General features: G+C 43.7%; 4 protein-coding genes across 4 annotated transcripts; 3 read left to right on the top strand and 1 right to left on the bottom strand.

Moving 5' to 3' along the window:
* Positions 1 to 48: 48 nt before the first annotated feature.
* Positions 49 to 6,552, top strand: kcng3 (potassium voltage-gated channel, subfamily G, member 3). Its single transcript, XM_061755981.1, has 3 exons — positions 49 to 126; positions 2,260 to 3,337; positions 4,046 to 6,552. Exons 2-3 carry the CDS (start codon positions 2,721 to 2,723, stop codon positions 4,689 to 4,691), a joined length of 1,263 nt encoding a protein of 420 aa, XP_061611965.1. The 5' UTR covers positions 49 to 126; positions 2,260 to 2,720; the 3' UTR covers positions 4,692 to 6,552.
* Positions 6,553 to 7,537: 985 nt separating this feature from the next.
* LOC133469159 (cytochrome c oxidase subunit 7A-related protein, mitochondrial) lies at positions 7,538 to 10,275 on the top strand. The gene is made up of 3 exons (XM_061755880.1): positions 7,538 to 7,703; positions 9,419 to 9,553; positions 9,763 to 10,275. Exons 1-3 carry the CDS (start codon positions 7,632 to 7,634, stop codon positions 9,901 to 9,903), a joined length of 348 nt encoding a protein of 115 aa, XP_061611864.1. The 5' UTR covers positions 7,538 to 7,631; the 3' UTR covers positions 9,904 to 10,275.
* Positions 10,276 to 16,080: 5,805 nt separating this feature from the next.
* pigf (phosphatidylinositol glycan anchor biosynthesis, class F) lies at positions 16,081 to 18,090 on the bottom strand. The gene is made up of 5 exons (XM_061755879.1): positions 17,743 to 18,090; positions 17,106 to 17,197; positions 16,878 to 16,994; positions 16,657 to 16,765; positions 16,081 to 16,347 (listed from the first exon to the last, which is right to left on the bottom strand). Exons 1-5 carry the CDS (start codon positions 17,968 to 17,970, stop codon positions 16,234 to 16,236), a joined length of 660 nt encoding a protein of 219 aa, XP_061611863.1. The 5' UTR covers positions 17,971 to 18,090; the 3' UTR covers positions 16,081 to 16,233.
* A 348-nt stretch (positions 18,091 to 18,438) lies between these two features.
* cript (cysteine-rich PDZ-binding protein) lies at positions 18,439 to 22,452 on the top strand. The gene is made up of 5 exons (XM_061755881.1): positions 18,439 to 18,768; positions 18,940 to 19,005; positions 19,203 to 19,257; positions 20,367 to 20,470; positions 22,161 to 22,452. The coding sequence occupies exons 1-5, from the start codon at positions 18,753 to 18,755 to the stop codon at positions 22,223 to 22,225; spliced, it is 306 nt and encodes a 101-aa protein (XP_061611865.1). The 5' UTR covers positions 18,439 to 18,752; the 3' UTR covers positions 22,226 to 22,452.
* Positions 22,453 to 22,488: the final 36 nt, after the last annotated feature.

Consider the following 22,488-nt stretch of genomic DNA (forward strand, 5'->3'; position numbering starts at 1 on the left):
GGCAATTAAACCCCCCCCCCCGCCTGGCGTTCACACAGTAGCCTTCAGTCACAATACAGTCGCAACCCGAAAAAAACCCCAATGATGACGTCGGGAGGCGGCGGGCACGCGCACGCGCACTAACACGTAAGTACACATCCAAACACGACACGTAATAGGAGTAGTAACGACAATGAAGTGCATCGTTCTAGATGAAACCCAGCGGTGGGCAGGCAGTACTGTATCTTCAAGCAATACCTGGGTAAAAAGTACAATTTTCTTAATACAAAAGAACTTTGGTAGAAGTAAGTCACCTTATTACTTGAGTAAAAGTCATAGTGTCTGCAATTGGCTGCGCTTATGTCCACATGTAAGGCTAAAAGCCTAGATTCAAACCCCCAACCTCAGAACTGTGAGGCGGATGTGGTAAACACGGGTGCCAATTATGTATTTATTTATTAGATTTGTTGAATTTACTTCCTATTGTATTGTATTACTTCCTATACGTACCCTGGAGTTCACCATTGTGGGGGTTTTGGGCATCATCTGTTTGCTGGAGGTGTTGTGTGAGCAGAAGCTTTCATCTTGTCATCGCTCCGCAACAAACTATTTTATTATTTTTTTTTGTGGTTTTGTTTTGTAATAACAAGTAATGAAGAAGATTAGGGGAAATGTATCACAGTAAATGTATTTTATTTGTGGAATATAGAGGAGTAAAAGTGAAAGTTGCTAGAAATATAAATAATGAAGTACATGTACGTGAACGCAGAAGTACTGATTCAACTCCAGTACGTAAAGTACAGACTGTGAAATGTTCTTAAGTACTCAAGTGCAACTCCTATACTTGAATAAAAGTTTTAAAAAGTACGCACAACAAATAACTTTTTGCTGTCAGTTATATACAATACCAGCTGGAACTGGGGCCTGAGACAATATGGAGGGAATTATGAACAATTCCAAATAGGAGTCAGTTTTAGCAGAAAACCTTCAGGCTTCTGCGAGAAAGCAAAAAAAATTCAATAAATGCCAAGAAAAGCCTCCTCGAACAGCTGAAGTCATTTGGGGATAATCAGAGGCACTGACTTAACATAAATTTGAATGTCAATGGTGATTCTGAACACAAGCCACATCCAAGTTATAAGACGGTGTGCACACTTGTGCAACTACATTTCAGTTGTTTATTTGTATTTCCATCCATCCATCCATTTTCTGTACCGCTTCTCCTCACTACCTCTGGAAAATATGTTTTTAATTCAACTGCGTTGTACAGGTTAAAGATCACATTAATGGTGGGAAAAGCTTCAAAATGATTTATCCTGGTCTTGTTTTTTTGTATCACAAAAACCTGGCACTTAAACAGGGGTGTGTAGACTTTTTATATCCATTGTGCACATGTAATGGACACTTTGTTAGGTACACATGTATGCATTGCAACATGAATAAAATAACAATTGAAAGAGAATAATGCTGAGTTTCAGGTAGGATGAATTTGAAATCTGATTAAAGAAACAGTCTCATTGCTAGCGCTACTACATTGCTAGGGAAATTAGATTCACCTGGCAACAGGTATAGGCTGAAATCTGATTGGATAAAAAAAAAAAATAATAAATCTAACAGCCACGCAATGTTATCACGTCTCGCCTCCAAAGATAATGTTTTGCTATCAGACAGGTGAAAAACCGGTTTGTATGCAGGATGGTTGTTCACCAACCACGCCTGGAAACAAGAACAACAACCCTATTGTCGCCACCCCACGAGCTGTTTAATGCCACTCGATTGAAGGTTACTGTCTAACTAAACAAAACAAAGTGAATTGCTTATTTTGCATTTAAAACAACTGCATCGCTTGAGATAAATCCATTACGCTTCATGCTAACAAACAATGCAAAAATGCCACAGATGGGCTAAGTAATTGCAGCAGTCTCGCTTTGTTATAACCCTTTAAGCAATAGATGTTGGAACACAAACGATGGACCAACACATGCAGACATTACGGTACTCACAGGCATATATTATTTATCTTCCGTAATACTGCGACTGGTTTTGACTAGCTGTATTATACTGCCCCGAGGTGGCCAAAGTGCACACACCAGAAGGAGTAGCTCAATGTACATTGAACTGATGCAATGTGGCAAAAACGGTTACATTCTTTACATTCTATTTAATCTTGTAATTACTGTATGTTTTTATAAAGCACAATATTATAATTTTTTTTTTTTTTTTTTTTTATGAAAACACCTTTTTGTTCTATTTTTCTTTTGGGCGGGGACGCTGGAACAGATTAATGGCGTTTCCATTCGATTGGGAAAGATGGTGGGTGTTTTGAGTGGGGAGCGTGGTCACGCTCACCGAACCCTCGTATCTCAAGGCAACCCACGAGGCTCACACGCACATCCAGTATATAGACGAAGAGAGAGAGAGAGAGAGAGAGAGAGAGAGAGAGAGAGAGAGAGAGAGAGAGAGAGAGAGAGAGAGAGAGAGAGAGAGAGAGAGAGAGAGAGAGAGAGAGAGAGAGAGAGAGAGAGAGAGAGAGAGTCCTCTCCGGGGCTGCATGAGAGGAGGGCAGAGCAGCAGGGGCGCAACAACACCCACCGACCGACCGACTTCACTCCAACTCCGCTCGGAGCCCAACCACGCCCCGGGGGGGGGGAGGCAGCAGCACGGGGAGGTTCGCCCGCCAGGCAAGTGTCCCAGGATCCGCCATGGAAGCAGCAAGGAGTCGCTGAAGGAAGGAAGGAGCCATGAAGTTCGGGAAGAGCATCTGCGTGCTGAACGTCGGGGGCACCCGCTACGCCTTCACCCGCGACGTGATCCGGGATTTCCCTCTGAGGCGCGTCAGCCGCCTCCACGCGTGCGCCACCGAGAAGGAAGTACTGGAGCTGTGCGACGACTACGACCGCGAGCGCAACGAGTTCTTCTTCGACCGCCACGCGCAGGCTTTCGTCTTCATCATGCTCTACGTGCGCTCCGGTAAACTGCGCTTCGTGCCCGGCGTGTGCGAGTTGTCCTTCTACGCCGAGATGCTCTACTGGGGGCTGGAGAGCGCGCACTTGGACGCCTGCTGCCAGAAGCGCCTGGACGAGCGGCTGTCCGAAGTCGGGCTGTCCGAGCAGGTGGTGGACTCCGGGGAGGAGACCCGGAGTCTGGTGGGCGAACCGGTGGCGGTGATGCAGCTCACCGAGCGCGGCAAGTGGCTGGAGAGGGCGCGCAGGGCGTTCGAGGAGCCCAACTCGTCGCTCGGGGCGCAGCTGCTGGCCACCGTGTCTGTCGTCTTCGTCATCGTGTCCATGGTCATGCTGTGCGCCAGTACGCTGCCCGACTGGGACACTGCCAAGAAAAACACCGTGGAGGAGCACAGGTAATTTGGGAGCAATTCATTTCTGCAGGGGAAAACGTGTGTTTCCCAGCACCCATTTCACATGAGAAACATCTGACCACTGAGGTGAAATTGGATCGTTCCGCTGGTTGGGAATCTCTCCTCAAAACACATGGACGATGCTAAATGTCCAATTAGTCACCTCTTCAATTCAGGACCAACATTCAAATACAGTAGATAGTAGGCTGAAATGTTCATCAAATGTGGGATTTTTAAAATTTATTCCTAAAAAGTATATTTGATATTGTCAGCTACTGTAACAAAATGCACAAATCAGACATTTACGCTGTACTTAAATTGACAAAAATATTTTTTTAAATGTGCCGACATATTGATTTCATTAATATGTATTTGCACATGAACTTTATACTTGCAAGTGGGCGCATTTTTTTGTGCGACGCCGTGATGCCGTTTGGCCTAATTGGGTTTGCTTGTGTGCTTGCGCTGGGTGTAATTCACTTGTAATTGCCCATCTAATCAATGGAGTAATTACGCGCCAGGGAACGTGTCACCCTACCCCCCCCCCCCCCCCCCCCGCCCCCTTTCCGTCCCCTCTTGACTCCTGCTGTGCTCAAATCCCGGCAATTTTCTTGTCCTTCATCTTCCACTTCCTGCTATCACATCATTAGCCGGCAGACTGATTGTCTCAACGCCATAGCAGCTAATGTGTCTCTCATTTCCTGTTTACAGGATAGTGGAGGCCGTCTGCATCGGCTGGTTCACGGCGGAGTGCATCCTGCGCTTCCTGGTGGCGCGGGACAAGTGGGACTTCCTCCGGCGGCCGCTCAATATCATCGACGTGGTGGCTATCACGCCGTACTACGTCACCATGACGATGGCCCGGGCGGGCGTGCCAGGCGCCGGGCTCGGGGTGGCGGGCGTGTTCCTGCGCGCGCTGCGCATGATGCGAGTGTTCTGGCTCATGAAGCTGGCCCGCCACTTCCTGGGCCTGCAGACGCTGGGGCTGACGCTGCGGCGCTGCTACCGGGAGATGGTGATGCTGATGGTGTTTGTCTGCGTCGCCATGGCGATCTACAGCGCCCTGGCACAGTTGCTGGAGCACGGCTTGGACCTGGGCGTGCGCAACCAGGACTATGCCAGCATTCCCGCCGCCGCCTGGTGGGTCATCATCTCCATGACGACGGTAGGCTATGGGGACGTGTACCCCATCACCGTCGGAGGGCGGGTGCTCGGAGGGATGTGCGTGGTGAGCGGCATCGTCCTCCTGGCGCTGCCCATCACGTTCATCTACCACAGTTTTGTACAGTGCTACCAGGAACTCAGACTGCGCTCGGCCAGGTACGCTCGCAGCCTCTCAGCGGAAATGCTGCAGTGAACATTTTTGCCCTGGACACCTTGCACAATAGAAATAATCAGAACGACTGGAAATGAGTGAACATTTTTGCCCTGGACACCTTGCACAATAGAAATAATCGGAACGACTGGAAATGATCCACATAGAAAAAAATGTTCACGGCATGCACACGCACCATCGAGACATGCCGTCCGATTGTTGTAACGCGATGCCAGTCATTTTCAAAGCCTTTTAAACCATTTTGACTGACTCAATCACAGATTCTTTTTTGACAATATAAGGACCAAACCCACCCAAAAAAAAAGAAGAGACTCTCTTCTTTGAACAGAATGAAAAAGTTCGTTTCTGGCTTTTTTCCCTTCTTTAGTAATCAGCAGAAGAACATGACTCACCGCATGGCTTGAGTTGTATGTCAGCGGCTATTTTACATGGTGTTCATCATTCACGCGATTTACTGCGTCATCTTTTCGCACGATCGCGGCACACACTTTCTACTACCTACTGCTACTCTGTTTATACCATACATTTAAATACAATTCAAGTGTCAGAAACGTGTCTGATTTCCAACACATTTATATTTCTCCCCGTCATTATCGACATGACATACCGAGATTCACCCCCTAATCTTTATCTTCAACTCAAAAGCTGTGCTGATTTCAAATCCAAACCGATGCAAAGACGTCATCTACAGGTATCTGTCAATCATTACGATGTTTTTTACAAACCTGAATTTCACAGACAAGCTGGGTGAGACCCTCTTCCATGCCTACCTGTTGAAAAACGTACTTGACGGATATGTACGTCAGTGGCAGTAAACGATAACCACCCCCTTTCACAATAGAAATAAACAGAATGACTAGAAATAGAGGGGGAAATCTGGCTCAAGTCAGTTTCAAATGGCCTGCTATAGTGCAAGCGTGCCCCCTCAGAAGCACACAAATAATTATTTATTGAAGACCAGACCAATCCAGTTGTCCCTGCGGATGGTTGTTTACACGTTGTCGACATGGTAACAACAATGTGTGTGTGTGTGTGTGTGTGAGAGAGTATGTGTGTGCGTGGTGTGGCCTTCAGCCATTCACTTTGTCAGGGGCTGTGCACAAGATTGATGTCTGACCTAGATGCATTAAGCATGTATAGAGAGGCGAGGACGGAAGGAGGCCACATATAATGAAACTCAAATAATGAAATAGAGAGATGCGTCAGGCGGAACCAGAATTTGGCAGATTTAAACAATAAAAAGGAGATGTAACGTGAAGGTTAAAAACAAAGAAATAGATCGTGTGCGTGCGTGTGTTTATTCTCTCCTCGTGTGCCAATACGAGTGAGGGAAGCGTTTTTTTGTATTCTCATCTCCACAGTACCCTCCTTCTGTGGCATGCCCATCATAGAAGCCGTTGATTTGTGTGTGTTTGCACGCAAATACACCACATGCAGTCACACACACTTATACACACACACGCACACACACAAACCGTCATTGCAAAGTGAGTGAAAAAAATGACATCACATGCACGCCGACGAAGGTTGTGAGGTTCCATGAATCACGCTGACTGGCTGCTTAATGAGGAGCCTCATATGTTTCCAAACAAAACAATCTGACACCCCACACCGCAGTCTCCCGCCTCGCCGTCGACATCAATCAAAGATCAGACTGGAGTTCATCTCTTTGTATTTAAGTGTCAATTTTTCATCTCTTCCCACGTCGATATCCTTTTCATCGCTGTACTTTTTTTCGATGTGCTTTTCGAGTAGCATAAATGTGACAAGAGTATAATCAGTACTGTATTTTGGTATCAATGGTCCAGCAAATAGCCTCGCGCCAAACACTTTTTTCGCCAATTGTGATGTATCCTAATGGTTTTGTAAGAATAAAAAGCAATGGCTGAGAATTGTGCTGTGTACTCTATTTCTTTCAAATTGCACCTTCAAGAGCTGAAATTGGATGTCAACAAATCAATGCAGCCGTCATTTTTCAAAACTTTCTGGCCGAAACACTTTCAGTAAGATGGAGTGACCGATATATTTACAACGTAAAATGTAATATTTCTTCCATGAAATTCCCATTCGTCTTTTGGCAGCTTCCAGGTCAGAGCCAAACTTGTAACAACTACTCTCTCTGCACATATTAATACATTTTATAAGCAGAATCTCAGTTGAGGATTTTTTTGTGTTTGTCATTTTACTCGAGAAAAAAATCAAAACTGCTCCAGGGAATGGGTGGGTTGCTTGCTTTTACATTGCGTTTTTATATATGGTTTCTATAATTGTGACATGATAGAAGTGGTGGTATTAAGAGGTGGATTATTCTGCTAAATGCAACAACAAATTTAATGCACACACAGACACTAGACACAATTCCTTTATAAGCTCCACAGGTCAATAATTTTCTCATTATTCCAGTGATATGGAGCTGTGTGTTTATTTTATTGGTAATAGTTTTAGTTTTATAGTTTTTTTTATCTACTATTTTATAAATTTGTTATGGTTTACAATATTGTAAATCAATTCCGAACTTTAATTAAAATATTTTGACTTATGCACACTTTTGTGCTTAAAAAAATGGTTTTCACTGTAGAATGCACTCACAAAATGACACTACTGCAGTAATATGAAGAAACCCCGACAAACCATGTTGTAAAACCTCCGGCTTCCGTACCTCTATATTTTTGCCTGTACTGTGCTGTATCTGTGGATGTTATTTTTTAATAAATGAACAGATTATCGAAAAAGTACACTATAGTCAGGTTATTTGTGTTTTATTGTAAAATAAATAAAATAAATAAAAATCTTTTAGGGTTTTTTTGGTGGCGTCTCGGCTCTCCAATGACAACGGCAGACTGGAGTCACCTGACCATGACGTCATTTTCCCTGGACGCTGGAAGGAGGAAGACCTCTTCGCCGGGTTTTTTTTTTTGTTGTGACAAGCGTGTCTGCTCGTCGTTTTCCCACGAACAAAAAATGTATTACAAATTCAGTGGTATCACGCAGAAGCTAGCGGGGTCTTCTCCGTCGACGGCCTACGCCCCCCAGGTGAGCTCTGAAGTCGGCGTGTGAGAAGACGGACGGTCAATTTTGTCGGTGACCTTCATACCGCCTGCCTCGTTTGCGTCCTCGCCTGCGTAAAATCATGCAACTTCTTCGACAAACCACGCTGTATACAAGCTTATAACTGTATTCACAAATATGCTGTTCGCGACCCACCTTTGTGTTTTAGGCTGAAATAGCATGATTAACTTCGTATTTTTTACCTATTGGGGCACCTCCACCCCCCACATTTGTCTTGTAAAATAGCCTGCTGGGTTTATTGCAGGATAAATACACTTTAAGACAATTCATCATTCTATCCTGACGAGAGACCCCCGTTTAACCTTTTCCTTCTACCTTTTGTTTGTAAATGTTATCTCTCATCACATGGCCTTTGTGTGATTTCAAATTCAATACCTACCAGATGTGTCCTTGTCATATTTGACCTTTTAATAAAGCCTCTTCGCCTGTTTTATCTTGTACTTGTAGAAGCCCTCTTGTACCGCGTGGCCTTATTTGTATTGTAACAAAATGGATGCTGATGTTTTTCCCCCCCCCTAGTTTACTGCTATAAATATAAAATAAATAAAATATGTGCTTCTGAAGTTTAGTTAAGTAACCCCTCCCTCCCTCCCAAAATGTCAAATTTAAATACTCTTTCATCACACTTACATGTCTGTGTGCCACATTGAATTCCCCTGCTTGAACACCATCTGCTTACATACACTCATAATTCGGTCACCTCCCCAGGCTGAGGAGATTGATTTAGATTTCAGTGTCAACGGCATAAAAGAAGTCATTTTTGGCTCCTTTTTGGCTCAAAGACTTTTTAATTTTTTTAACAGCCGTCTGTCCTATGTGGAAGGTAACAGGTGATGTCACCCAGCATTTAATTATCTGAATGCGCAAACCCGCTACGGCTGTGTGAACATGCACTGTGCCAGCTATGTCTGTCTGAAAGGTGAAGAAATGCAAGTTCTACTGGTATGATTCTAATACACCAATTTGCCAGGGTGCAAGTCGGTGCCCAATTAGTATTGTCTTAAGGGGCAAGGGTTATCAAACTTTTGGTTCTGCTCACCCTTTACAAGGGAGAAATCTTTCCAAGGACCCCCCCCCCCCCAAAAAAAAAATCCTAACGTCAAGTAACAGAACTGCCATGTCGACCCCTAAATGCAGTAGGAATGAAAAAGCGGCCTATTCTCAAGAAAATACGAGAATTGTGTTGTTGTTTTTTTCCAAGCCAAAACAGTTGTAATATTTACAATTTAGATGTATTTTGTCATGGTAAATATTCGTAATCTTAGAAATATAAAGTTGTATCTTTCCAAGATAAAATTGTGATATGATGATATTAAAGTCAAAGTTGAAGTGAAGTGAAAAATGCAACTTTAGTTTTGTAATATCACACCTTTTATTCTGGAGATACTGCCCCTGGGCTCTTAAAAAAATGGGCCATATTCTGAACCAATAGGATTTTGTTCCTCTAAGCACTAACTCATGAAAACATATGTGGATGTAAACAAATAACACTAATTGTGTAACAGCTAGATTAAGCATGGGTCAATGGGTCACACCTGCAACCCGCTCAGCAGATAAAACCCATGCTTGAATCTGTTACAGCTAAATGGCTGAAATGTGCATGGCACACACAGCGAGAACCTTTCTTATCACATGTACGATAAACATTGTGGCTTACTGGCGCTGCGTTCATTGTGCAGGGTTTGAGGCCAATCGTGCCGGCCGAATCGTCCTCCATGATCTTTGCCACGCCCACCAAAGTGGTGTCAGAAGCGGGACCCGTGGTGGAGTACATGGGGACCAACAAGGTGCCTGACTTCCAGAGGATATTCCAGGTAATTGTGTTTTCGAAAAGCAACACATTTCGGTACAGTTTTCCCTTCGATTTGGCCCTCGTGAATCAATCACAAGCGCACCACCGCGGGGAACGGAGAGATCAATAACAAGAGTAATTTGACTATTGATGTTTCACTCTAATTGCAACACATTTCTTTTATTCAAGCCAAGAAACTTTTTTTTGTTTGTTTTTAATCGTATATTTTAGACATCTGACGGCATCCCTGTTCACCTGAAGCGCGGCGTCCCCGACCGGCTGCTGTACCGCACCACCATGGCCCTGACTGTAGGGGGCGCTCTCTACTGCTTGGTGGCGCTCTACATCGCCGCCCAGCCCAAAAACAAGTGACAGACGCTCGCGAACCAGATTCTCACTCGACACTTTTTTTGCCACGTTTTCCGCCAAGCGGCCCGCTTCAGTACGGTTTAGAATATTATTGCGATGAACTCGCAGAAAACGACAACGGGGGCCGTGTTATTGACACTGGAAGACTGCCAAAAATGAAACCGTACCAAATCGTGACGAACCGTACCGCTTGGCGGAAACGGCTGTTGACATGTCAGTATGTCAACGCAACGATGAGCCTCCATTTTCCCCTCTGCGATACCTTTTGGAAATCTCAAAAATTAACAATTTATTTCGTACAAAAAAAAATGTCTTTTTTTTTTTTATAAAAAAAAAAATATTTAATTCAATAAATTGTAAGGAAAAACAAATAAATCCTTGTTGTCATTCCTTACATCTGTCTCATAGCCCTGATTCCTATTTGGGCTCATTTGGCTAAATTCCCTCGCAGGAGTCTTAAAGTACAACTTTTGGAATTGGCCAAAGATTGACAACTTTAACTAAAGTGGCTGTCTAGTTTTTCCATTTTACGGCGTGGGTTCTTGAGGTAAGTTGAATAATTTAAAAAAAAAAAAAAAAAAAAACGTGAAATTTCAGATGTGGTTAACATGATCAGTGACCACTGGGGGATTGGTTAATTAATTGACTTTTCTGTTGCTTGGATTAATAAAACAGATGTACTCTTTTGACCCTGCAATAGATATTGTTGTAGATCTGGTGTTAGCTGGCAGGCTAGTCATTATGTTTTGCTAAATCACGAAAAGACAAGCCAGCCAAACATTTTATACATACTACCTGTGAGAAAATGTTCTCCACAAATCTGATGATGGAGATCCCCCACCCCCCAGTATGTCCCTTTTAAAATTGGTGACTACTACACTGCTTGACAGTCTTGCGATCTTCTCTTCACAACTATTTACATGTACTCGATTTATCCTCCTCACTTAACAGGTTCTGCTGAAATATTGATTTACCTAGCCCTTTTGCTGATTTTTATATCTGGCGGCACAACCCCAAACACAAGGTTTTGCAATTGTTTCAGTTCAAGTCAAAGGTAGTCAGTCACTTTGCTGCCACCCAAAAGTACCCGAGCGTCTATTGTTTAAAAAAACATTATGAAAAGATCTATACTGGGTTCAAATTTGGTGGCAATTGAGTAAATTCCCAATGTAGAGTCAGTTCAGTTATGACCTGAAAATGACTCGAAATTCCCGATAACGGCACCTTCAAACCAAAAGGACCTGTGCGTTTCACCACATACAGTAGCTTCGTAATTGAGTTTTTCGCTTTCTGCCATGATGACCACCCGTCCCAGGTCAGAATCAGAATCATCTTTATTTTGCCAAGTATGTCCAAAAAACACACACGGAATTTGTCTCCGGTAGTTGGAGCCGCTCTAGTACGACAACAGACAGTCAATTGACAGAGAACACTTTTGAGACATAAAGACATTGAGAAAAACAGTCACTGAGCAATAAAGGGTTGCTAGTTATCCGGTAATGCCAGTACAACATTTTTTTTTTGACAATTGTGCAAAAAGATGCAGAGTCCTCTTGCACTTAGATCAGTTTGGATGACTAATATAGCAAAAGTCCGGTGCAATGATGATTGCGTGTCAATCGGCCCCACTGGTGCCGGATTCTTCCTTTTTTTTTTGTTTATTTTAAAATTCTTCCTAAGTGGGACTTTCGCTTTTCTTCTCTCTCGCTCTCTGTCATCGGTTTAAAGTGAGCAGTCGCCCGTGATGTTTGTATTGATCTTCTGCCGAGCTTGTAACGCAGCTAAAGAACAACAGGTGGTCTCTGTTGAATTAATTTAGCGACTCGGTCCTCGGTAAACAATGGCTGCTCAGCTCTGTGCGTGGGAAATGTCGCTTCTTGTTTATTTACTTTATTGCAATTCACACCACTGGTGAATAGGTTTGATTCAATGACGGCTAGCTGAAAGTGGTACATGCTGCAACTTATCGATTATGCTTTCAATGTGTTATTTGTTGCACAAAGCGCAAGGTGAGTGAAGATGCACGGCATTATAAATTGAGTTAATATAGACAACACGTAGGCAAGGTAAGATGTAAGGAGAAAGGTCAAATTTAATCAATGCGTTTTTCATGTCTCCGCATTCCTCGCAGAAGTAAAACTAAACTGCCTGTAAACAGAATGGTGATGCCGTGTTTAAAAAACAAAAACAAAAACAAAAAAAAAACGACTGACGTTCAGCTTGAGCCATAGGGTGAGTGGGTGTAGTTTGAGGTGTCACAAAAGTAAGAACTACCAGTGTCAAATTTAGTGTTATGTTTGACATGTTTATTCCACCAAAAAGCTTAGTTTTTTCCCCTACTTCTCGGTCAGACACCTGTGTTTTTGGTCAATTCAAAGCATTCCCTGCTGGTTACTAAAGAATGAAAAAAGCTAGATACGCAATTTCTTTTTCTGGTGAAAAGAGTCCACTGTTTGTTTTTTCACATTTTTTTCCACTTCATTTGAGCAGTATTGTGTGTGTGTGTGTGTGAAGCGTACATGTACATTAAGTCCAAGTTTTTGCTCACGACACAAAGCAAACAATTGATAGAGCGACGAATTGCAATTGGAAAAACTCGTATGTTGGGGAACCCATAAATCAAGGTGGCGCAGTTCTAAATAAAGGCCTCCACTTCAAATGAAAATCCTGCCTGTTTGTACAGACAAGAAGTGAAAACAAGACAGGAAGTGACCGAGAAGACACTGAGCGAGGTTGCGCTTCCCATTGGTCGTCTTCTGATCAGTCTCACCCATCCTCCATTTTATAAAGCTGTCATCTCACACTCCCTCCGTGCTCCTCACACCCCGCTGTCTCGCCTCGCCCTCCTTCTCTTGTTTGCTTCCTGTGTGCGCTCCCCAGGCTTCATTAACAGTTGGAGTGTCGTGTTACCGCACAGAAAACATGTTGTCGCGCAGCTCTCCTGTCTGGCGGCAACAAAGGGAGCCATTGTTACCGCAAAACAAGGGCTGCTCAAGTGGGCTGTGGTGACGCAAGAGCGTGAATGAGGAAGATGGAGGATCTCGAGGATGGAGCCTTCTGGAAAGTGTACCTCTTGACGGTTCAACTCAAAGAATTTTGTGGTTGAGTTAGTCTTGAAAGGAGCCCTGGAAATAGCCAAAATGACCCTAAAATGGCCGCTGTAAAACAAAATGGCAGACTTGATGTTTCTTTTCAGGCATGGCTGCTTGAGACTTATTTGTGGGTCTGCTCGTGATAGACCTGTCTACCAAACACCTGGGCCACTCTAAAGAACTAAATCGTAACTTTCCACTGGCACGCAATGAAGAAAACTAGAATGGCAGACTTCCTGAGTCATTTCAGGCATGGCTTAAGACTTTTTTTTGTAGGTTGACTCACAATAGACGAGACTATCAAATTCCATGTTGCTGCTCTATGTGAAACTGGTTCCAGGGGCTGAATGTCTTTCTTCGGCGGCAATTGGACAAAGTTTGTTTTTGCAGGACCCTGTCCAAAATTCATACCAAGATGGCAGACTTCCTATGTCTTTTCGGTCATGGCTTCCAATTACTTTTTTGTGGATCTACTCATGATAGACGTGTCTACCAAATTTCATGAAACTGGCTTGTAGGGCTAGGGCTTGGGCTCCAGCCAAACGTGATGCTGGAAACAGCGAAGCTAAGGAGAGACAAATCACCTCTGCTCGCCTCCGGAACATAATGAATAAATAACGTTCTCCCACCTGAGACGCCTGTCCACAAATCCACCAGCCATAATTTTAACTTTAAGATGTGATGTCCACCCGTGTACTCTCTCTCGTAAAAATCCACTTAAAGGGAGCTAACAGCGTGAGGTCAGATTGGATTTGGTGGACACATTGAGGCGTGGCAACGATGGACTAATTGGTATTGGTATAATTCAAATGTGGGGCAAAAGGGACAGGATTCCAAGTGGAAGGAAAAAATGTGTCGCTTACATACAATTCCAATGAAATTGGGACGTTGGGTGAAACATAAATAAAAACAGAATGCAATGATTTACAGATCATTCTCAACCTATATTTAATTGAATACACTACAAAGACAAGATATTTAATGTTCAAACTGATCAAGTTTATTGTTTTGAGCAAATAATCATGAACTTAGAATTTTATGGCTGCAACACGTTCCAAAAAAGCTGGGACAGGTAGCAAAAAAGACAAGGCTCATCAAACACCTGTTTGGAACATCCCACAGATGAACAGGCGAATTGGGAACAGGTGGGTGCCATGATTGGGTAGAAAAGGAGCTTTGTCATTCACAAGCAAAGATGGGGCAAGGTTTACCTCTTGGTGAACAAGTGCGTGAGAAATTAGTCGAACAGTTTCAGGACAATGTTCCTCAACGTACAATTGCAAGGAATTTAGGGATTTCATCATCTACAGTCCATAATATCACCGAAAGGTTCAGAGAACCTGGAGAAATCACCGCATGTAAGCGGCAAGGCCGAAAACCGACATTGAACGCCCGTGACCTTCGATCCCTCAGGCGACACTGCATCAAAAGCTGACATCAATGTATAAAGGATATCACCACATGGGTTCAGGAACACTTCAGAAAGCCAATGTCAGTAAATACAGTTCGGTGCTACATCCGTAAGTGCAACTTGACACTCTACTATGCAAAGCAAAAGCCATTTGTCAACAACACCCAGAAACGCCGCCGGCTTCTCTGGGCCCGAGCTCATCTAAGATGGACTGACGCAAAGGGGAAAAGCGTTCTGTGGTCCGACGAGTCCACATTTCAAATTGTTTTTGGAAATTTTGAACGTCGTGTCCTCCGGGCCAAAGAAGAAAAGAACCATCCGGCCTGTTATGGACACAAAGTTCAAAAGCCAGCATCTGTGATGGTATGGGGCTGTGTTAGTGCCAATGGCATGGGTAACTTACACATCTGTGAAGGCACCATTAATGCTGAAAGGTACATACAGGTTTTGGAGAAACATATGCTGCCATCCAAGTGACTTCTTTTTCATGGACGCCCCTGCTTATTTGAGCAAGGCAATGCCAAACCACATTATGCATGTGTTACAACAGTGTGGCTTTGTAGTAAAAGAGTGCGGGTACTAGATTGGCCTGCCTGCAGTCCAGACCTGTCTCCCATTAAAAAATGTGTCGCGCATTATGAAGCGTAAAATACGACAACGGAGACCCCGGACTGTTGAACAGCTGATGGTGTACATCGACCAAGAATGGGAAAGAAGTCAGGGTTCAAGTCAGGGTGAGAATTTCAGGTTAGTGCTTCAAAGTAGGGTTTTAAATGTGGGTTAGAGTTTGAAAAGCCAAAAAGGTGGCCTAAGGATGTGAGGAAGGAGGAAGGGGTGGGGTGGTGGGAGATTATTGGTGCTTTTAAAAAAAGGCCAGCATTCATCACGGCACCTTCAGGTAATATATATCATACTGTATGTAATGTGTGTGTGCGCCACAATGATTGTGCTTCCTGAGTTTGTCTCTTGAGCATAACAATCAGAACGCTGATTCTTTTGCGTTCTTTGCTCACACGGTACATATGTTACTTAACCATATATCAACATGTGACTTCTTGTTTCTTTTTATTTTTTTCTTGGAGTTAAATGTATTTTAATTCTTCCTCAATGTTGCTCTCTGTATTAGTTTTTACTTTATTGATTGTTTCTATATTACGAGTCACGAGTGTATGTGTGAAAATTGCTGCTCTGACAATCTAATTTCCCTCATGGAATGAATAAAGTATCTAGTGGTATGCGGGCTCCCTCTAGTGGTACATGAAAGATTTACTGCCCGAGTACGTTTGCATTTAATCTTTCAGAACAGTTTGTTTTTAAAACATGTTAAGGTGCTATTTGTATTTAACTTAAATGATTCAATTAAAGTAATATAAGTGCTGTAGTTTTGTTTCCCATATTCAAGGGCAATGGTAATATTCATGTTACAGTGACTTAAAATTACTGTAACCCATTTACTGCGGAATATTTATTTCATTGGTTATATATATTCAAAAACTTTATTCACAATACCCATACAAAACATAAATGTGAGGTGCAGGTATTTATGTGCACTTGGAATCGCCATCCTCACGTTCGATGGTACAGCAGTATTTGTGACTGAGTGTATGTGTGGCTTTAAAAGGCGTGGCCTGACCTGTTGACTGACACGGGAGGCAGCGAATGAGAGTGTACGACAACTAACGCGAGGCTTTTTATTCATGTGAAAGTGACAGTACAAAATAAGGTGGCTCACATGACAACTGGTGACATCCTTGTGTCTGGAATCCGGATAAATAGCGGGGAACAGTGAAAGGAATACAGCAGCGGCGCGTGGAAAATTAGGCTGGTCCGTCATTTACACTTGTAGGTGAGCTGCTTGCGATGGTAGCGAATCCACGCCGGTGCTGCAACCAGCCCTGAGAGGTAGCCCAACATGGCGCCCAGGCTGCAGGATATAGGCCAAACCTGGGGGGGGGGTAAGGTAGCAACGAAGGGAGGACAGTTTTTATGTCATATTATGGTATATGGAAAAAGTAAAAAAAAAAAAGGGGGGGGGGGATGAGTGACTGGCGAGCGGGGTGGGCAGTTGCCAGCAAAAGTGTAGGGTGGCTGTGGTGTTCTGGTGCTGATTTGTGGTGAGAAAGAAAACATGTTTTACCACCATTACACCGCCCCACGAGCTTTTACGGACAGGGTAACGTGACCTAGAAAGCCCTCGCCGAGACCATTAATTTGAGGTGTGACTCCACGAGGGTTCGACAGGCATGTGCTGACCTGCCACGGCTTGCCCCAGTCCAGAGGTATCGCGAAGGCTCCCACCCATGCGCCCAGCACCGTCAAGGCCACCGTGATCTGGAGGCAAGTGTCCCACACGGACATTGCTCTGTGAATCAAAGGCAGGCAAGGCAGGCCTGTTATATTTCTTGTCTCTTTTAAACGCAGTGGTCCGTTGACATTGGGGTTGAATTCTTTGATTTATTTTTTTTTATACTGACCCGTGACGACTGAAGACCCGGATCCAAGCCTGGAGGTTGGGGCCGAGCATGCAGAGACACCGGAGCGTGGTGAGCGAGGACAGCAGCACGGCCAGAGAGAAGGTTTCCAGAGCAGAGCTGCAAGGCAGACACACACAAAAAAAAAAAAAAAAAAAAAAAAATCACAATCCACGGGTAGTTTTAGGCTATTTTAGTTTTGTACGTGTCATTATTTCTTTTGCCACTTACTCGATCAGCGGAGCTCCATAGAGAACTATCACAGTGTGGAAGAACAAGCAGGACAGGAAGAAGTACAAGCAGGAACGAATCAACCTGGACAGCTTCACAAAGACGTCAAAATCATTCATTCACTTGAAATAATACTTTTTGAACGTGTTTGTATCCAAATAGTTATGTGTTTGGAGTCCTTGCCCACCCATCAAAGGAATGAATGGAAATGTTATTGATCTGTTGCAGTCTTGCGTTAAGTGAGATAATGACATTGACTTCTTGAAAGCACACTTGCTTGATTGCGTTATGTTGTTGTTGGGAGCTTGGGGTTTGTTTTTGGAGATTTTGTCCACGCGTCACAAAAGTAAATACGTGTATTATCTCGGACTCTCTCGCTTGTTTTCCACAATCTAGTCTCGGTTTCCACGAGTCGACACAACCCGCGCGACGTCACGCTAGTAAAAAAAAAAAAAGGGCTCGCCATTGTCTCAGCAGTATTTGGGGTGGGATTAGAGCTCGCACGATGCATGACAGACCCGCCCCCCTAATACCGGCCAATCTTACAATTTCATTCTTGATCATTGGGGAATTTGGAGCCAAAAAAGGAAAACTATGTCTGCTTTAATATAGTCTTCTTGACCGTGTGTTGTCCGACCTTGTATCCCAGCGTGTGCTTCCTGGTCGGCGGCGAGATGCCGAGCAGCCAGAAGAAGGCGACGCTGACCGCGGCCACGGCGCCGGACACCGAGTATATCCACAGCAGGTGGGTGCCGTAGACAGAGAAGCCCGGGACGAGAGCCGCGGGCACGACGGTGGCCACGAGCACCGAGAGGGCGATGGTGGCGTGGGTGCTCACCATGGCTCGGATCTCGTGGTCCCACATGGTAGTCGACGACCACAATGTGCGGCTAAGAGCTTTAAATTGCGAATAAAGCGCGACCGAACAGAGTCAGAACGTCCATGGGTGGTTGCGCCTCACTTCCGTAAATATGGAGTTGCGCATACTTCCACCAATCACAGTTTAGAAACTCGTCACATTTGGCCAATCTGATGAGTAGACGTTTTCATGAATCGGAAGTTAGGGTTCACCGTGTTCGACCTTTTTTTTCTTATTGATTTGCTATTTTTTTAAATATTTGATTATTTTGGGGGGTATGATTATTGAATGAATTACAAAAATGTATAAATAGAAGGCGATTTAAATCACAATCAGCTGCTTTCGTTTAATGTTGAACGACACAGCCGTTAACCAATCACATTTCGGAATCTCGCAACATTGACAAATTGGATGAGTTGACGTCATTATGAACGGGAAGTTACGACCATAGCGCTCTCGCGTTTTTGTGTTCCTGTGTTTTAGCACGCTATGTTTTGTTTATATTTTTCTGAAAATAATTATTGAATTAAATAAAAAATGCTTCGGAAAACAAGTCGATTTTAAACTGGAATCAGCTGCTTTCATCGTTACTAACCACAAAGCTGTTAGCCAATAATATTTCGGAATTTTGCGGCATTTGACCAATCCGATGCGTCGGCGTCATCAAAAACCGGATGTTTACAAGAATAGCACTAATAATTTAGCGTCGTAAAAGAGTAGGCCTTCAGTGAAATAACGGATTATTTCCATAACTTTAAAGGAAGCACCGCCACAAATAAAAAGGAAATATGGTCTGTGAAAAGTGTAAGTTCAGCTAACGGTTGTCTTTCGTCAAATTTGAGCTGAAAGTTTGTGTTCCTGAATGACGTACGGTCATTTGAAGCTCACACAGCTATCGTGTCAAACAGTCCCTATTTCTTGTTGTATTGTCACTAATTTAGCTGGTGCGTGTGACTTCGTCTGTTTTTGTTTTAGGTGAGAAGAAGCTGGGGAGAGTCATCACCCCGGACACTTGGAAGGACGGAGCTCGAAATACGATAGGTAAGATGGAGGTTACACATGCAGGTATCACGCCTGTGGACAGTGTAGAAGTCATCCAGGTTGAGGTCATCCGCATGTTTTATTTATTTTTTTGTCTGTACTTTGGAAATTACAAATCTTTTTTGGTTAGTGGCTTCTCGCTGTGAGTGGGGAGTCACCTGTAACGTGGCATGATATATTTTCCTTCGTCGTTCCAGAGAGCGGCGGCCGCAAGCGTAATGAAAACAAGCTCCTGACTTCGAAGAAAGCCAGGTGAGTATCGCGTCAACAGCGTTGTATTTCTAGTAGCCGAGGGACTTGTAATGTCATTTGTGCACAATTTAATGTTTACACCAGATACCCAAAGGAAGACTTGCCAAAGTCTCACGCCACCCACCAGGTGGCGGTAGTGGTTTCATTGAGTGTGGGAGGGCTAAAACTCTTGGCATTGCTTTCACAGTATACTTAAGTTTTAAAAAGTCACAGGTTCAAACTGTCATCAGCGGTAATGAGCCGTTTTCTTTTTTTGAGTCATTAGTGCAGGCAAAGTGACGAGACCCCTCCCCTTTTGTCGTTGGCGTGAGCAGACAGTGAGCCCGACAGCTTTTCTCCATGTCCATCACATTTACGGGAGCGCCACTCATCACTCTTCGACGTATTTCATGTCATGTTGATATATTAATGTAACGCTGTCTTGAACTGACCGTTTGCAACCAGCCGCGAGAGTTGGCGTGCCTACAATTGGTGAAATAAAAACGACAGGCCGATAACATAGCTAACTATCGTCGCTAATATCAGCTAGTTTCTTGTCTGATGTTAATTTACAAAACTGAGAAGAGCTGCGAACTACTATTTTCCTCAGAAATAAGTAATTTTACTGTTACACTAAATTTAGATTTTATTTACAATTCAATTGTTTTTATTTTTACGTTCACTGACGTAACACTTATTCTATGTATTGTTGTTTAAAAGTCAAATGGATTGTGTTCACTGGGGGGGGGGGGAAGTCATTTATCCAAACAGTTAAAAATAATACATTTCAGAGCTGTATTTGCAATACTGTGATACCACAAAACCACTGTTTTTGCTCAATTTATCATACCGTCAGAATCTGATTGCAGCCCACGCCAATGGTCTCTCAGCTATGGCGGGGGTTCTGAAACGTATCCCACGCAGGCGATCAACGAGAAAGTTCAGCACTGTTGCTACTTTCCCGTACTTCAAGATGCAGAATGCTCAATGAGACGAACAAGAACCCTAGCGTGTCAGCTACAGATTTACAGATGTCTGCAGAAAACAATGCTTTATTATCAGCATTCAATAACCGATAAGAAGGCATTTTTCCAACTCATTGTGATTCGTCCCCACAAACCCCCTTTCAGGTTCGACCCGTACAGCAAGACCGGCTTCGCCACATGTCGCATCTGCAAGAGCTCCGTCCATCAGTCGGGATCGCACTACTGCCAAGGCTGCGCTTACAAGAAAGGTTGGTCCATCGCGCCCAAGCTCTGAAGAGCTTTTTCATGGAGCTCGTTCATCGTTTTTGCCTGTGGCAGAATAGTTTTTGGTCCCAATGCATTACGCACGCTCTCAACCACATATTTAATCCACATTGAAAAAGAGATTTTAAAACCGCAGTATCCCTTTTTTCCCCCCCCCCTTGTTAAAAAAAAATTGCAGTGTCAGCAGTAGGAATGGGCTTAATAATCACCTTTAATCGATTGTTCGTAGCCGATTGTCCAATTTAGTATGTTGAAAAAAGAGAGAGGGTGAGAAGCTCAGTCATCCGGGAGGGGCTCAGAGTAGAGCCGCTGCTCCTCCACATTGAGAGGAGCCAGATGAGGCAGGTGGGGCATCTAATTAGGATGAGTGCTGGACGCCTCCCTGGTGAGGTGTTCCGGGCACGTCCAACCGGGAGGAGACCCCGGGGACGACCCAGGACACGCTGGAGTGAGTACGTCTCCCGGCTGGCCTGGGAACGCCTCGGGATCCCCTTGGGAGAGCTGGATGAAGTTGCTGAGAACAGGAAAGTCTGGGCGTCCCTACTAAAGCTAGTGACCCACCGACCCGACCTTGGATAAGCCGAAGAAAATGGATGGATGGATGGATGGCTGGACTTTTCAACTTGCCGCAGCGTCATAAAATAAAAGGTTGTTCAATTAAAAATGCCAATGAATAAGTGCCAGTCAAAAAATGTGAAAAGGTCAAGAAATCATTGGGAATCACAGAGTCCCGTTTGTCCCTGAGCATAAGGAGTGATTTGATTGATTGTGTCAAACGGATTTTTAAACCATGGCCCAAAGCAGCTGAGGAAAAATGGAGTGCGCTAACCTTTGAAGACTTTCCCTTTTTAAAAAAAAAAAAAAAAAAAAAAAAAAGAATAAATGAAAACCATTTCTGACGGGTAATCAAATGTACAGTGCCCTTCAAAAGTATTGGAGGCCAAGGTCAATTATTTTTATGAATGTTTTTGTTTGTGTGTGGTATTTTTTGATAATTAGAATTTGTAGTCTTTTTCCCTTCAAACAAGTCAACATAACTGAGGTTTACGCATGTATTTTCCATGCAATGGCATGAATAGAGCGTCCAAAGCGGAATTGCCTCACAGCCGTGAGACCATGCTGATTTGTTTTCCTCCCGTTTGGTCGTATGTTTTCATATTATTCCAAACTTTACTTTGTTTTCCGTGCAAATGATTCAACATAACGGATGTTTCCGCACCGTCGCATATTTTTGACCCAACAGTGCGAGCAGAGAATCCGAAGCTTGCAGACCGCACTGATAAGTGTTTTCCCCCCAATTAGTCATGCATTTTGTTATTATTAGGACTTTTACCATCTTTTTTCTTTCCAAATTGCTCAACCAAAACAAAACATTAGTATAGTATTCATTCAGAATCCAGACATTTTGTAACGCTGTAGCCTTTTTTTTCTACTAATCGCTGCCGATGGGCTCGTTGTGCGTCGTACTTCGCATGGCCTAAATCCAAATTGGAGGGCATGTGGTGTCAACTGGTGCGCCGGTCGCGCCCACAAGTTTGTGTGTGCGCAGTGTAAATTACGACTCCTAACAAATCCCGCATTGTCCCGAGACTCTTACCCTAAAAGATGTTGAAAAACAGCAACACCGCCTCCTCTGTGATTTCTCTCACATGCGCCGTCCCTTGATCTCCTCAGGAATCTGCGCCATGTGCGGGAAGAAGGTCCTCGACACCACCAACTACAAGCAGACGTCAGTGTGACCGTGCCGTACGTCATACGTTTGTCACCGGTTTCCCCACAATGTCCTCTCATGCCACACTTGAACTCTTTACTCTATCTTAGAGCGTAATACACCCTGATTGCAAGTTGTAGTTATTGTATTTAGATTTTTTTTTCCCTTAGTATGTTTTTTATGTGTACATGATGTGATTCATATTTTTGGAGTAAAATCTTCAGTCTAAAAAAAATAAAATAAATGGAAGACCTATTTCACTTATCTCAAAAACACGCCATTCAATTAACA

This window comes from Phyllopteryx taeniolatus, chromosome 19, assembly GCF_024500385.1.
Source record: "Phyllopteryx taeniolatus isolate TA_2022b chromosome 19, UOR_Ptae_1.2, whole genome shotgun sequence".
NCBI lineage: Eukaryota > Metazoa > Chordata > Actinopteri > Syngnathiformes > Syngnathidae > Phyllopteryx > Phyllopteryx taeniolatus.